General features: G+C 38.9%; 1 protein-coding gene across 1 annotated transcript in view; it reads right to left on the reverse strand.

The window, feature by feature from the left end:
* Window positions 1–16,901, reverse strand: part of rdh5 (retinol dehydrogenase 5 (11-cis/9-cis)) — a 22,035-nt gene extending 5,134 nt beyond the window's left edge. Inside the window, exons 1-5 of the mRNA XM_057845458.1 lie at window positions 16,345–16,901; window positions 12,759–12,832; window positions 10,015–10,337; window positions 9,671–9,929; window positions 8,044–8,207 (exon numbers count right to left, since the gene is read on the reverse strand). Of these exons, the coding sequence (XP_057701441.1) occupies window positions 8,044–8,207; window positions 9,671–9,929; window positions 10,015–10,337; window positions 12,759–12,784 (772 nt within the window). The 5' untranslated portion in view covers window positions 12,785–12,832; window positions 16,345–16,901. The remainder of the gene's footprint in view (window positions 1–8,043; window positions 8,208–9,670; window positions 9,930–10,014; window positions 10,338–12,758; window positions 12,833–16,344) is intronic.
* Between the last annotated feature and the right edge of the window lie 75 nt (window positions 16,902–16,976).

Below are 16,976 nucleotides of genomic sequence, written 5' to 3' on the forward strand. Positions count from 1 at the left end.
ATGGTATCAACTTACATAAGCGTGAATGGAATCCAAGTACATTGGCATCAATAGAATGAACAAACATGAAGAAATGCCTTTGGAAATGAATGGGAAGTTTGGACGTCCATGGACGTCAATGGCATCACCCCCCATAAGCGGCAATGCAATCGGGGACATTTGGGGGACACGTCCTAATGATATCTAGTCATTTTCTGTTGATTTGGGGAAAAAAAAAAAAATTCCCATTGAAAATGAATGGGAAAAATTTTGGACGTCCATGGACGTCAATGGTATCAACTTACATAAGCGTCAATGGAATCCAAGTACATTGGCATCAATAGAATGAACAAACATGAAGAAATGCCATTGGAAATTAATGGGAAGTTTGGACGTCCGTGGACGTCAATGGCATCACCCTCCATAAGCAGCAATGCAATCGGGCACATTTGGGGGAAACGTCCTATTGATATCTAGTCATTTTCTGTTGATTTGGGGAAAAAAAAAAAATTCCCATTGAAAATGAATGGGAAAAATTTTGGACGTCCATGGACGTCAATGGTATAAACTTACATAAGCGTCAATGGAATCCAAGTACATTGGCATCAAAAGAATGAACAAACATGAAGAAATGCCATTGGTATTTAATGGGAAGTTTGGACGTCCATGGACGTCAATGGCATCACCCCCCATAAGCGGCAATGCAATCGGGGACATTTGGGGGACACGTCCTAATGATATCTAGTCATTTTCTGTTGATTTGGGGAAAAAAAAAAAATTCCCATTGAAAATGAATGGGAAAAATTTTGGACGTCCATGGACGTCAATGGTATCAACTTACATAAGCGTCAATGGAATCCAAGTACATTGGCATCAATAGAATGAACAAACATGAAGAAATGCCATTGGAAATGAATGGGAAGTTTGGACGTCCGTGGACGTCAATGGCATCACCCTCCATAAGCAGCAATGCAATCGGGCACATTTGGGGGAAACGTCCTATTGATATCTAGTCATTTTCTGTTGATTTGGGGAAAAAAAAAAAATTCCCATTGAAAATGAATGGGAAAAATTTTGGACGTCCATGGACGTCAATGGTATAAACTTACATAAGCGTCAATGGAATCCAAGTACATTGGCATCAAAAGAATGAACAAACATGAAGAAATGCCATTGGAAATGAATGGGAAGTTTGGACGTCCCTGGACGTCAATGGCATCACCCTCCATAAGCAGCAATTCAATCGGGGACATTTGGGGGACAGGTCCTATTGATATGTAGTCATTTTCTGTTGATTTGGGGAAAAAAAAAAATTCCCATTGAAAATGAATGGGTAAAATTTTGGACGTCCATGGACGTCAATGGCAGCACCCCCCATAAGCGTCAATGGAATTGGGGACGTTTGGGATATACGTCCTATTGATATCTGGTCATTTTCTGTTGATTTGGAGAAATTTAGTTTTTTCCCCATTGAAAATGAATGGGAAAAATTTTGGACGTCCATGTAAGTCAATGGCGGCACCCTTCATAAGCGTCAATGGAATTGGGGAAGTTTGGGGGACACGTCCTATTGATATCTGGTCATTTTCTGTTGATTTGGGGTAATTTTGTTTTTTCCCCATTGAAAATGAATGGGAAAAATTTTGGACGTCCATGGCAGACAATGGCATCGACATCCATATAATCAATTGAATCCAAGTACATTGGCATCAGTAGATTCGACATGCATGGCCGTCAATGGCATCAATGCAATGTAAATTCCATTGGAAATCCCACTGGAAGTGAATGGGACTTTTCCCATTCGAAATGAATGGGATAGTTTTTGGCAAATTTCCGAGGAAGCGTAATTTTTTTCCAAATTCTGTATACAACTTTTATGCCCCTCACCGTCCCGGAATTTTTGATGCCCAAATTATGTGATTTGGTCAAAAATTGTAGGACTAGATACATTTTGAAACTTTTTTTTTTTTCACGGAAAATTGCCGTTTACGGACGAACGGAAAAATTTTCGGGGCCATTTGTAAAGTTTCCTGTGTCACGCGAAAATTCCGGTCGTGCCGATACTTGAACGGTGCCGATCGGTCTAACGGTTCGGGCTGTGAAGCGCGCGTTTTTTTTCCATTCAAAATGAATAGGAAAGTTTTTGGCAAATTTCCGGGGAACCGTAAATTTTTGCCAAATTCTGTATACAACTTTTATGCCCCTCACCGTCCCGGAATTTTTGATGCCCAAATTATGTGATTTGGTCAAAAATTGTAGGACTAGATACATTTTGAAACTTTTTTTATTTTTCGGAAAATTGCCGTTTACGGGCGAACGGAAAATTTTTCGTGGCGGTTTGAAAAATTCCCATCGTCACGCGAAAAATCCGGTCGTGCCGATACTTCAACGGTGCCGATCGGTGCTACGGTTTGGGCTGTGCGTTGGCTCAAAAAAACGCGGAGAATTATTGAATAATAATAATAATAATAACTAGAAACTGCAATTTCGGGAGAAATTACACACCTTGGTCTTTCCTCTGTGGAGATACAGATCTTAGCCCCACTCAGGTCTATCAATAGAATGGATCATAATGCCAGTCATTGGCAAAAAACAAAGTAAAAGCCGTTAGAAATGAATGGGAGAATTGTACGTCCATGGACGTCAATGGCGGCACCTTTCATAATTGTTAATGGAATCGGGGAAGTTTGGGGGACACGTCCTAATGATATCTAGTCATTTTCTGTTGATTTGGGAAAAAAAAAAAAATTCCCATTGAAAATGAATGGGAAAAATTTTGGACGTCCATGGACGTCAATGGTATCAACTTACATAAGCGTCAATGGAATCCAAGTACATTGGCATCAATAAAATGAACAAACATGAAGAAATGCCATTGGAAATGAATGGGAAGTTTGGACGTCCATGAACGTCAATGGCATCACCCTCCATAAGCGGCAATGCAATCGGGGACATTTGGGGGAAACGTCCTAATGATATCTAGTCATTTTCTGTTGATTTGGGAAAAAAAAAAAAAATCCCATTGAAAATGAATGGGAAAAATTTTGGACGTCCATGGACGTCAATGGTATCAACTTACATAAGCGTCAATGGAATCCAAGTACATTGGCATCAATAGAATGAAAAAACATAATTAAATGCCATTAGAAATGAATGGGAAGTTTGGACGTCCATGGACGTCAATGGCATCACCCCCCATAAGCGGTAATGCAATCGGGGACATTTGGGGGACACGTCCTAATGATATCTAGTCATTTTCTGTTGATTTGGGGAAAAAAAAAAAATTCCCATTGAAAATGAATGGGAAAAATTTTGGACGTCCATGGACGTCAATGGTATCAATTTACATAAGCGTCAATGGAATCCAAGTACATTGGCATCAATAGAATGAACAATCATTAAGAAATGCCATTGGAAATGAATGGGAAGTTTGGACGTCCGTGGCCGTCAATGGCATCACCCTCCATAAGAGGCAATGCAATCGGGCACATTTGGGGGACACGTCCTATTGATATCTAGTCATTTTCTGTTGATTTGGGGAAAAAAAAAAATTTCCCATTGAAAATGAATGGGAAAAATTTTGGACGTCCATGGACGTCAATGGTATCAACTTACATAAGCGTCAATGGAATCCAAGTACATTGGCATCAATAGAATGAACAAACATGAAGAAATGCCATTGGGATTTAATGGGAAGTTTGGACGTCCATGAACGTCAATGGCATCACCCTCCATAAGCGGCAATGCAATCGGGGACATTTGGGGGACACGTCCTAATGATATCTAGTCATTTTCTGTTGATTTGGGGAAAAAAAAAAAATTCCCATTGAAAATGAATGGGAAAAATTTTGGACGTCCATGGACGTCAATGGTATCAACTTACATAAGCGTCAATGGAATCCAAGTACATTGGCATCAACTGAATGAACAAACATGAAGAAATGCCATTGGAAATAAATGGGAAGTTTGGACGTCCATGGACGTCAATGGCATCACCCTCCATATGCAGCAATCCAATCGGGGACATTTGGGGGACACGTCCTAATGATATCTAGTCATTTTCTGTTGATTTGGGGAAAAAAAAAAATTTCCCATTGAAAATGAATGGGAAAAATTTTGGACGTCCATGGACGTCAATGGTATCAACTTACATAAGCGTCAATGGAATCCAAGTACATTGGCATCAATAGAATGAACAAACATGAAGAAATGCCATTGGGAATTAATGGGAAGTTTGGACGTCCGTGGACGTCAATGGCATCACCCTCCATAAGCAGCAATGCAATGGGGCACATTTGGGGGAAACGTCCTATTGATATCTAGTCATTTTCTGTTGATTTGGGGAAAAAAAAAAAAATTCCCATTGAAAATGAATGGGAAAAATTTTGGACGTCCATGGACGTCAATGGTATCAACTTACATAAGCGTCAATGGAATCCAAGTATATTGGCATCAATAGAATGAACAATCATTAAGAAATGCCATTGGAAATGAATGGGAAGTTTGGACGTCCGTGGACGTCAATGGCATCACCCTCCATAAGCAGCAATGCAATCGGGCACATTTGGGGGAAACGTCCTATTGATATCTAGTCATTTTCTGTTGATTTGGGGAAAAAAAAAAAAATTCCCATTGAAAATGAATGGGAAAAATTTTGGACGTCCATGGACGTCACTGGTATCAACTTACATAAGCGTCAATGGAATCCAAGTACATTGGCATCAATAGAATGAACAAACATGAAGAAATGCCATTGGAAATGAATGGGAAGTTTGGACGTCCGTGGACGTCAATGGCATCACCCTCCATAAGCAGCAATGCAATCGGGCACATTTGGTTGAAACGTCCTATTGATATCTAGTCATTTTCTGTTGATTTGGGGAAAAAAAAAAAATTCCCATTGAAAATGAATGGGAAAAATTTTGGACGTCCATGGACGTCAATGGTATAAACTTACATAAGCGTCAATGGAATCCAAGTACATTGGCATCAAAAGAATGAACAAACATGAAGAAATGCCATTGGTATTTAATGGGAAGTTTGGACGTCCATGGACGTCAATGGCATCACCCCCCATAAGCGGCAATGCAATCGGGGACATTTGGGGGACACGTCCTAATGATATCTAGTCATTTTCTGTTGATTTGGGGAAAAAAAAAAAAATTCCCATTGAAAATGAATGGGAAAAATTTTGGACGTCCATGGACGTCAATGGTATCAACTTACATAAGCGTCAATGGAATCCAAGTACATTGGCATCAATAGAATGAACAAACATGAAGAAATGCCATTGGAAATGAATGGGAAGTTTGGACGTCCGTGGACGTCAATGGCATCACCCTCCATAAGCAGCAATGCAATCGGGCACATTTGGGGGAAACGTCCTATTGATATCTAGTCATTTTCTGTTGATTTGGGGAAAAAAAAAAAAATTCCCATTGAAAATGAATGGGAACAATTTTGGACGTCCATGGACGTCAATGGTATAAACTTACATAAGCGTCAATGGAATCCAAGTACATTGGCATCAAAAGAATGAACAAACATGAAGAAATGCCATTGGAAATGAATGGGAAGTTTGGACGTCCCTGGACGTCAATGGCATCACCCTCCATAAGCAGCAATGCAATCGGGGACATTTGGGGGACAGGTCCTATTGATATCTAGTCATTTTCTGTTGATTTGGGGAAAAAAAAAAATTTCCCATTGAAAATGAATGGGTAAAATTTTGGACGTCCATGGACGTCAATGGCAGCACCCCCCATAAGCGTCAATGGAATTGGGGACGTTTGGGATATACGTCCTATTGATATCTGGTCATTTTCTGTTGATTTGGAGAAATTTAGTTTTTTCCCCATTGAAAATGAATGGGAAAATTTTTGGACGTCCATGTAAGTCAATGGCGGCACCCTTCATAAGCGTCAATGGAATTGGGGAAGTTTGGGGGACACGTCCTATTGATATCTGGTCATTTTCTGTTGATTTGGGGTAATTTTGTTTTTTCCCCATTGAAAATGAATGGGAAAAATTTTGGACGTCCATGGCAGTCAATGGCATCGACATCTATATAGTCAGTTGAATCCAAGTACATTGGCATCAGTAGATTCGACATGCATGGCCGTCAATGGCATCAATGCAATGTAAATTCCATTGGAAATCCCATTGGAAGTGAATGGGACTTTTCCCATTCGAAATGAATGGGATAGTTTTTGGCAAATTTCCGAGGAAGCGTAATTTTTTTCCAAATTCTGTATACAACTTTTATGCCCCTCACCGTCCCGGAATTTTTGATGCCCAAATTATGTGATTTGGTCAAAAATTGTAGGACTAGATACATTTTGAAACTTTTTTTTTTTTCACGGAAAATTGCCGTTTACGGACGAACGGAAAAATTTTCGGGGCCATTTGTAAAGTTTCCTGTGTCACGCGAAAATTCCGGTCGTGCCGATACTTGAACGGTGCCGATCGGTCTAACGGTTCGGGCTGTGAAGCGCGCGTTTTTTTTCCATTCAAAATGAATAGGAAAGTTTTTGGCAAATTTCCGGGGAACCGTAAATTTTTGCCAAATTCTGTATACAACTTTTATGCCCCTCACCGTCCCGGAATTTTTGATGCCCAAATTATGTGATTTGGTCAAAAATTGTAGGACTAGATACATTTTTAAACTTTTTTTATTTTTCGGAAAATTGCCGTTTACGGGCGAACGGAAAATTTTTCGTGGCGGTTTGAAAAATTCCCATCGTCACACGAAAAATCCGGTCGTGCCGATACTTGAACGGTGCCGATCGGTGCTACGGTTTGGGCTGTGCGTTGGCTCAAAAAAACGCGGAGAATAAGATGAATAAATAATAAGTACAATAAAGTTGCACAATAACAATACCTTGTTCTTTCTTTCAGAAAGACCAAGGTAATAAAGTTGCACAACAACATAACCTTGTTCTTTCCTTCAGAAAGACCAAGGTAATAAAGTTGCACAATAACAATACCTTGTTCTTTCTTTCAGAAAGACCAAGGTAATTACGTTATAGGTGAAAATGTGAACTATTATTTGGACCATTGACTTAATGATAAAGCTAAATTATTATTATTATTTTTTAAATTAATTATTTTATTATGTTAAAAATTTTAAATTGTTTATTTATTTATATTGGTGATCAGAATTGGGATAAATCATAGTGGATTCTAAAATGTTGTAAGCAAAATCTTAGTCTTTTTTTTTTTTTAACCCCTTCAGACCTGAGCATGCTGCTGAAGGACATGATGCGTTCGCGTCTCCAAACCAATTAATACACTGAATTTAGTTGCTTTTGCCACTTCTGGGATATGATTGGATGAAACTATACCCATCAAAATCAAATCCTGATTGGCATGTCCCCTTTGCTATTTTTGGCTCTTTGAAAATGGCTGACCAAACGCAACTTCAAAAAGGATAGCATAAAGTGTGCATTTCTCAATAAAAACACATTAACATTAAAAATAACCCATAAAATATCCCCAACCAAAAAAATCGCATCTTGTTCTGGTGTTTGAGTAAAAATCAGCACAGATTTGTGTTTTTTGCCCAGCATACAATTGCAGGTCTGAAGGGATGGAATCAAATGTTCAATACATAATCTTCATGTATTTGACATTTGACCTTACAACTTGACCCTTGGCATAATTTATGCACAATCCTAGCCAATATGGCAAAGCGTGGTATTATACGGCATCATCAGAGCAACTATTATTTCACATACAACAAGTAATATATAGGTAAACAACAACCTAAAAAGTAAAAATCAAATCACTCATCATTTTTCATCATCCATCTTTACTTTGAAAAGTCCCCATTATAGAAATCATCAACACATGACCTGAACTAACCACAGTGGCTTCGAACTTAGCAGTGGTGGCTACGCCAAGGTGTCAGCTTCAAAACAAGACTCAGGCCTATTTACAACCAACTTTCTGTGTGTTTAGTTCCAAAACATGGCACAAGACACAATGCGGGGTGGAGGTTTTCGCTAATGCCTATACAGTATATGGTCACAACTATATGTGTTGTGTAGTTAGCGGCAAACTCACACTTGTCCAGATACTTGTCTCCATAGCTAGCTTGAACTTCAGGGCTGAGCTGATCCCACAAGCGGTGCAGTTCCCTCTCGATAGGTTCCAGGCTAGTCACTGCTGTCTTGAAGAAGCCCGGCTCAATGATGCAAACGTTCACCCCGAAGTAGTTGATATCTCTCCTGTGGACAGTCCACGTTACGTGTTATGCTAACACGCGAGCTAGTATCTTGTATTTGTGTCGACAATTTCTCTTCCATTATTTGCTAATTTATCAAAATGATAAGTATTTGGAATTTTGCGTGCGTCTGGGAGGTGGGCCAAGCTAGCCAGCAGGCCAGGAAGATGCTAACAGTAGTGCTGTTTCTTTTGTGCAGTGCGGTGGGAATGTTCAATAAGCGTCTAAATTTCTTAGTATCCGATTTGGGTTATTAAATCTGAAAGATTAGCAAAAGTACAAAAATACAGAATACAGTTGGGAATTGGTATTTACAGTTTTTACCGCATGCCATGCCAAGGGGAACAGTCCTCTTCCCACTATTCTTTCTTAATTTTTATAAAACATGTTATCAGGTAGGAACTAACATTTTAGTTGTGGTGTACCAGTCAAAAAACAATCCCTGCTTTTCTTATAAATGTTCCTCCATAGTAAAGCCAATATTTCTGTCATTTCCAACTTGTGGTGAGCCACAGGGAAGCTAAGCCTGGCCACTATTTTTTCATGATTTTCTTTATTTTCATGAAAAAAAAAAAAGTAAATCCAACAGTTTTGTCACTTTATTAGCTTACAGTGTGCCATAGGGAATAAACATTTGCCCACTACTTTTTTTTCTCAATTTTAAACCACCTGGAGAGTGTCTCAAATAGTTACTCACTTGGTTCTTCTTCCCTTTGAGAGATGGAATTAAATGTGCTACCCCTTCTGTATTATGTGGACAAATCGGAGTAAAATTTGATAAGTAAATTCTTGGGAGGCTTAATGTTGGTAGTTGTTAGCATGTCCACCTCTCAGTTGTGAGATCAAGGGTTCAATCCCGGGCTCTGGCCTTCGGGTACTCCAGTTTCGTCCCACATGGTGAGGTAATTGAGCACTCCAAACTGTCCCTAGATATGAATATGTATGTGAATATTTGTCTCATTGTGCCCTGCAATTGGCTGGCAACCAATTCAGGGTGTACCCTGCCAACTGCCCACAGTTAGCTGGGATGGGCTCCAGCATCCCCGTGAGGATAAGCGGCTCAGAAGATGAATGAATATTTTAGGGATGCACTGTAAATGCATCGATCCTCTGAGCCCGATTTTCTCTAGCATATGATTCTGTTAATACAAATTCAATTTTTCTCTTGTATGTCATTAGAAAGCAGAAATTGTATATTTTTACTTCTTATTTCAGATACAGTATACCATTATATTGAAGATGTCCAGCCAATTAACAAAAGCACAAAAGATTATGGTTTTGAAGTGGTTCTGGAAAGACGAAAGTGTGACCTTTGTCCAACGAGAATTTTGAAGGCAATTTCAATCCACGTCTCCAACCTATCCAGCAATTATGAGTCTTGTGAAAAAGCTTTACAAGGCCGGTATAACGGAAGCTTAAGAATTCACCCAAGGAATCCAAAATCCCATCACCAGAAGTCATCCTTACCTGAGGCAGTCCGAGAAAGACTCTACAGCAAATTTGGAGATGCAGTAACCGCCACCGTTAGCTGCCACCCGGCCGAGCACAGACGCCACGTTGACCACGCGTCCGCGGGCCTTTTTGATCAAGGGCAGGAAGGTGACAGTCATGCAGATTGTGCCGTTCATGTTGACTTTAAGCGTGCTGTGGAAGTCCTCTACTTTCATCCATTCAGAGGGGCCCATTGGTAGAGAGCGGCCAGCGTTGTTCACGATACCCCAAAGTCCTTTTTACAGAGATGAAAGACAAATTTAGTTGTCAGGTAAATTGCAAGTAAACACGTCACTCTGAGAAGAAGCCATTTGACCCACCGCTGTCGCCGACCTCTTTCTTGGTCCACTCCATGGCTTTCTGAATGCTGTCCTGACTGGTCACGTCCAGCAGCACAGTCTTCAAGTAGGGCCCCGTCATCTTCTTCAGCTCCTCGGCTCCATTTTGGGTCAGGCACCCAGCCAGCACGTGGAAGCCCTTTCGTTCAAGCTTCTTGCACAGCAGGTTTCCGAACCCCGAGTCGCAGCCACTTACAAAGACGTATTTGTTGGACACGTCTTCGATCTCCAGGCTGTCCCGGTAAAGCCACGCTGCGGTCCATACCACCGCGAAGGTAGCACTGATGTACAGCCAAGCGTTATCCCTGAAAATGATCGATTTGACTTCAAAATGACTTTGAGGTCACTTTTCTAAGACGCAGTTATCAAACTCGCGGACAGGGAGCCAGATTCATCAAGACATGAAATTTTGTGTGGCCAGCGAAAATAAATAATGTGATTTGATTTTATTTTGCTTGCAAAAATGAATCAAATCTATTCAAATAAAAATTTGGGAGAATGTTTGGTTGTTGTTTTTTTTTTTCCTTTGAAAACATTTATTCACTTTAAAAAATTAAAAGGTGAAGTTTTGTAATTAATAAATAATAATTAAAAAATCGACTTAAATAAAAAATTGAATTAAATTTAAAAAATAATCTAGTAAAAAAAACAAAAAACATTAAATGATTGTTTTTTGCCCGAGAAAACATTTCTTATTAAGAGGCTTAACAAACATGAATTTTAGGTCAACCATGTCCCAAAAAGTGACTCTCAAAATAGTTTTAGTCGATTTATTTGACAATTGATCATGGTCTGATTAGTCAATCAATTTTTTAAACCCGTCTTTTTTGTTTGTTTGTTTGTTTATTGAACTTCTAAATTGAATGAAATATTTAACAATATTCCCATGTGTTCAGACACAACTGTATGCAGTAATTCTAAATCATCCATAATTTAAAAAACCGAGGGAAATTGGCAACCACAGTGGAATGAAAAAGTATCTGAACCTTTTGGAATTTGTCACATTTCTGCATAAAATTACCATCAAATGTGATCTGATCTTTGTCAAAATCACACAGGTGAAAAAACAGTTTCTGCTTTAACTAAAACCATCCAAACATTTAAAGGTTTTCATATTTTAATGAAGATAGTATACAAACAATGACAGAAGTGGGGAAAAATAAGTAAGTGAACTATCACCTTTAGTATTTTGTGGCCCCCCTTTGGCAGCAATAACTTCAACCAGACGCTTCCTGTAGCTGCAGATCAGTGTGGCACATGGATTAGGACTAATTTTGGCCCATTCTTCTCTACAAAACTGCTGTAGTTTAGTCAGATTCCTGGAATGTCTGGCATGAATCGCTGTCTTTAGATCATGCCACAGCATCTCAATGGGGTTCAAGACTTCTGTGGAATGTCCAAGTGCCTTTTTGAGGACATTAAACGAGCAAAAATGTTTTTTAGACAGCAGTGTCTTCCTCCATGCAGTCCTCCCATGAACACCATTCTTGGCCATAGTTTTACATATACAGTGGGGAGAACAAGTATTTGATACACTGCCAATGGGTTTTCCCATTGTGAGTGTATCAAATACTTGTTCTCCCCACTGTATATGTAAAACTACAAGTATTTGTATACACTGCCAATGGGTTTTCCCATTGTGAGTGTATCAAATACTTGTTCTCCCCACTGTAGTTGATATGTGCACAGAGATATTGGACTGTGCCAGTGATTTCTGTAAGTCTTTAGCAGACACTCTCGGGTCCTTTTTTTACTTACTTACTTAATACTCTGAGTATTCTCCACTGAACTCTTGGCATCATCTTTGGTGGACAGCCACTCCTCGGGAGAGAAGCAACAGTGCCAAACTCTCTCCATTTGTAAACAACTTCTCTGACTGTCGACTGATGAATATCCAGACTTTTAGAGATGATGTTGTATCCTTTCCCAGCTTTACAACAAATCAAAAATCCTTGATCGCAGGTCTTCAGACAGCTCTTTTGACCGAGCCATGATGCACATCAGACAATGCTTCTCATCAAGACAATTCTTTCCAGGTGTGGGTTTTATAATGGGCAGGGTAGCTTTAAACCACTCATCAGTGATTGGGCACACACCTGATTTAATTTGTTTGGTAAAAATTGATTACAATTGCTTATGTCTCCTTAAGCAGAGTGTTCACACACTTATTTGTCCCCCTTCGGTCATTGTTTGCATGCTATCCCCATTAAAATATGCAAACATCAAAATGTTTGGGTGGTTTTAGTTAAAGCAGACACTGTTTTTACATCTGTGTGATTTTGACAAAAATGAGATCACATTTGATGGTGATTTTATGCAGAAATGTGAGAAATGCAATTCAATTAAATTCAATTCATACCACTGCAAATTTATTTTTGGTAATCTTATTCCTCGTGTATATCTTGTTGCTAGTCAAAAATTGCGGGTTACGTCTACCCTGAAACTAAAGAACTATGTTTCATTAAATAAAATTGGAAATTCTATTGAACACACTGCCCAAAAACATATTTGATATTAACTTTAGTTTAGTATTAATTTTCAGGGTTCATACTTTTATTGAAAATTAATGAAAAAACACTTTGATGCACTTGAAACAAAAAAGAGCTTTTCTCTACAACTGTGTCACCTCGTGGCACTTTTTAAGCTAATAAAACAATTTAATACCAGAGTGTATTTTTTTTAAACTTTCAAATGGGTTATTGTGACCCACAACTAAATATTCTTACCCTAAAAGCTCATAAACAAACTCCATTTTTTTCTTCCTCCAGGCTCTGAAGGGGTTTCGTGGTCACCTGGAGGACTGCGTAAGAAAAACAACACAATATTAAATGAAAGAAAACCTAAGAAATAAGACAAATGAAACATTTAATTCATAAAAAGCTTAAACTCTAATTGTAGCGCAATGCTAATTTTGTACATACGTACTACATTACTGCTCGGGGCCACATGAGAAATCTTTGCCTAATACTCTTATGAAAGACAGAAAGGCATTTGTGAGTGATGGTGGGGGCTGCATTGTTTGCAAATGCACATGTAATGCCCGTGACAGAGCTGCTTTGAGGCTGCGGAAAACCAATTACATTCATTCCAGGCTTAATTCAAGGAGGGGAAAAAAGGTTAATTCTTATATTCGAATTGTGAATCACCGTATATTTCGGACTAAGTCGCACCAGACAAAAAATGCACAGTAAAGCAAGGGGAAAAACATATACTGTATAAGTCACACTGGAGTATAGATCGCATTTTGGGGGGGCAATTTGTCAATTTATTAGAGACCAAGAATAAACTACAGTAAATGTTAAAGTAAAACACGAGGATTAAAATGGAGAACAGGCTGAATAGGCATCTGTTAATGTAACAAAGTTTTTCGGATAACTATGGCTTAAAATACAAAGTGAAGAAATATAAGTTGTAAATGAATATAAGTTGCAGTCAAACTATAAAAAAGTGTGACTTATTGCCAGAGGTGGGTAGTAATGAGTTACATTTACTTGAGTAACGTCTTGAGAAAAACATACTTCTAGTAGTTTTACTAAGCCATACTTTTTACTTTTACTTTGTAAATTCGTGAAGAAGAAACGCTACTCTTACTTACTTTGGGCTACACTAGCCATTACATTTTTTCCTCTTTAATCTACAGTTGTGGTCAAAAGTTTACATACACTTGTGAAGAACATAATGTCATGGCTCTCTTGAGTTTCCAGTTATTTCTACAACTCTGATTTTTCTCCGATAGAGTGATTGGAACAGATACTTTTTTGTCACAAAAAACATTCATGAAGTTTGGTTCTTTTATGACTTTATTATGGGTGAACAGAAAAAGTGATCAAATCTGCTGGGTCAAAAATATACATACATGGATCTGAAAAAGCGAATCATTGACTTGAACAAGTCAGGAATGTCACTTGGAGCCATTTCAAAGCAGCTGCAGGTCCCAAGAGCAACAGTGCAAACAATTGTTTGTAAGTATAAAGTGCATGGCACTGTTTTGTCACTGCCACGATCAGGAAGAAAACGCAAGCTATCACCTGCTGCTGAGAGAAAATTGGTCAGGAGGGTGAAGATTCAACCGAGAATCACCAAAAAGCAGATCTGCCAAGAATTAGAAGCTGCTGGAAAACAGGTGTCAGTGTCCACAGTCAAGCGTGTTTTGCATCTCCATGGACTGAGAGGGTGCCGTGCAAGAAGGAAGCCCTTGCTCCAAAAGCGGCACCTTAAGGCTCGACTGAAGTTTGCTGCTGATCACATGGACAAAGATAAGACATTCTGGGGGAAAGTTCTGTGGTCAGACGAAACAAAAATCGAGCTGTTTGGCCACAATGTCCAGCAATATGTTTGGAGGAGAAAAGGTGAGGCCTTTAACCCCAAGTACACCATGCCTACCGTCAAGCACGGTGGTGGTAGTATTATGCCGTGGGGCTGTTTTGGCGCCAATGGAACTGGCGCTTTACAGAGAGTAAATGGGATAATGAAGAAGGAGGATTACCTTCAGATTCTTCAAGATAACCTAACGTCATCAGCCCAAAGATTGGGTCTTGGGCGCAGTTGGGTGTTCCAACAGGACAATGACCCCAAACACACATCAAAAGTGGTAATGGAATGGCTAAATCAGGCTAGAATTAAGGTTTTCGAATGGCCTTCCCAAAGTCCTGACTTAAACCCCATTGAGAACTTGTGCACAATGCTGAAGAAACAAGTTAATGTCAGAAAGCCATCAAATTTAACTGAACTGCACCAATTCTGTCAAGAGGAGTGGTCAAAGATTCAACCAGAAGCTTGCCAGAAGCTTGTGGATGGCTACCAAAAGTGAAAAAGGCCAAGGGACATGTTACCAAATATTAGCGCTGCTGTATGTATATTTTTGACCCAGCAGATTTGATCACTTTTTTCTGTTCACCCATAATAAAGTCATAAAAGAACCAAACTTCATGAATGTTTTTTGTGACAAAGAAGTATCTGTTCCAATCACTCTATCAGAGGAAAATCAGAGTTGTAGAAATAACTGGAAACTCAAGAGAGCCATGACATTATGTTCTTCACAAGTGTATGTAAACTTTTGAACTCAACTGTACATATTAGAGTCTACTTTTTTTTTTCTTGCCAGAGACACCGACAATGGCTCTACCAGTTTCACCAATAAGATGTCGCAATAGTAATCACATGACTTCATCATACCAATCAGACTCAAGTTTGCCGCTCTATGATCACGCCGGCATGTTTAATCACGTGGTGTTTTTAAAGCACCGTAAAAAATTAAGTATTTGACATAGAACACCGCCGTCAATATGAATCGAAAGCGCACATTCTAATCGCTCTCCCAGTTTTTATTTAGCACCGATTGACCACAGAAAACCAGATATACGATTCTTTTTAGATTCATAATAGGAAATGTTTTTCTCCACTAGAGGGCACTAATGCTCTTTGGACGATTAATACTTCATTTCCGTAGATTTTTTTGTCTTTTGCCAGAATTCAGTGGGGTTTTTTGTATTTCTTTGGCTTAATGTGGTTATGTAATAGGTTATAGCACAGTATAATAATAACAGTTCATATCAATAAGTTTGCGCCGAGAAAAAAAATACGTTTAAGAATTTTTTTAAAAAAGACAGCGTAAGCAGTTACTCATGTTACTCATTACTGGAGTATTCTTCTGCCCAAATAATATTTTACTTGTACTTGAGCAAATTATTTGGATGACTACTTTTGCCTTTGAAATATTTTGAAGTAACGCTCCTCTGACTTGAGTAAGACTTTTGGCTACTCTACCCACCTCTGCTGATAGGCCAGGAAATATGGTAAATCCTTAGTGTTAGTATTGAAAAAATATATATATTTGAATAAAATTTACTGCCCATGATGACAATAGACTTCCAATCCATTTGAACAGGGAGGGGCAGGCAGCGGATGAATATCCATTCATTCCCTGCCAGACCGACAATCGAAACAAATTGGACGTCTAGCGCCGTCAATAGTAGCCAATGAGTTAACAAGGAAAATGCAAAAATATCCTCCACTACAATTACTATAAATAGAAGTGTTGAATGAAATTTAACTCATGACTACAAATTTCTGGTGACATGGGGTAGTGCAGAAACAAATAACCGAGTATTGAAAGTTTGCAAGCAAATATCTTATCCGGATACATTTCAATACTTTCGACAACGCTAACCGAAACTTGAAAAAAAAAGTTTCGGTGGGGTTTTTTCAGCATAGCAGTGGTTAAATTGCACTCCAAACTAATATGAGACAAAAAGTAAAAGAAACGTACGCAGTAATATCAGTGTATATAAAACTACTTTGATCTGATCTTACCTTTTCTTGCTCTTGAAAGTGGAAGTTATTCTTCTCTGCGTTTCTGCTCACGCCCAACTCAAGGACGCCGCTCAAAAAGAGGCTTTCACTCGCACTCTTGCTACTTTATCCCTTAAGACAAGTCCACCATTGCTAATCCTAAATCCATCGAGGCATTTGCTTTTTGAAAATGTGCACTTTGAGGAGAAATATAACAAAAAGAAAGCGTTTTGTTAAAGTGATTTCGATAAGCCAACTTCTCATTGCTGTACTGTATTTATTGCATTACTTTCAAATTACTTTGGGGATCAGTAAAGTGTTCCTTTTCATGTGCACAAACACAATAAGGCGTTTATTTAAGTGTGCTAGTTATCGTAATCCTCCGTGTGATAGGCTTTTCTAAAACTGTGCCCGATATATGTTTGCTGACGTATTGTATAAATTGTAAAGCTCATTTCTGGCTATTGAAAAACGAGCATGCCATTGATTGAGGGTCATGGGGGAGCTGGAGTACACCCTTGCTGATATATTAATGGTAGTGTTGCACCGATACCATTTTTTGGGCCCGATACCGATACAGATACCTGGCTGTGCAGTATCGGCCGATACCATTCCGATACCACTCTGTTTGCAAAAAAAAATATATATATATA

This window comes from Corythoichthys intestinalis, chromosome 9 (assembly GCF_030265065.1).
Source record: "Corythoichthys intestinalis isolate RoL2023-P3 chromosome 9, ASM3026506v1, whole genome shotgun sequence".
NCBI lineage: Eukaryota > Metazoa > Chordata > Actinopteri > Syngnathiformes > Syngnathidae > Corythoichthys > Corythoichthys intestinalis.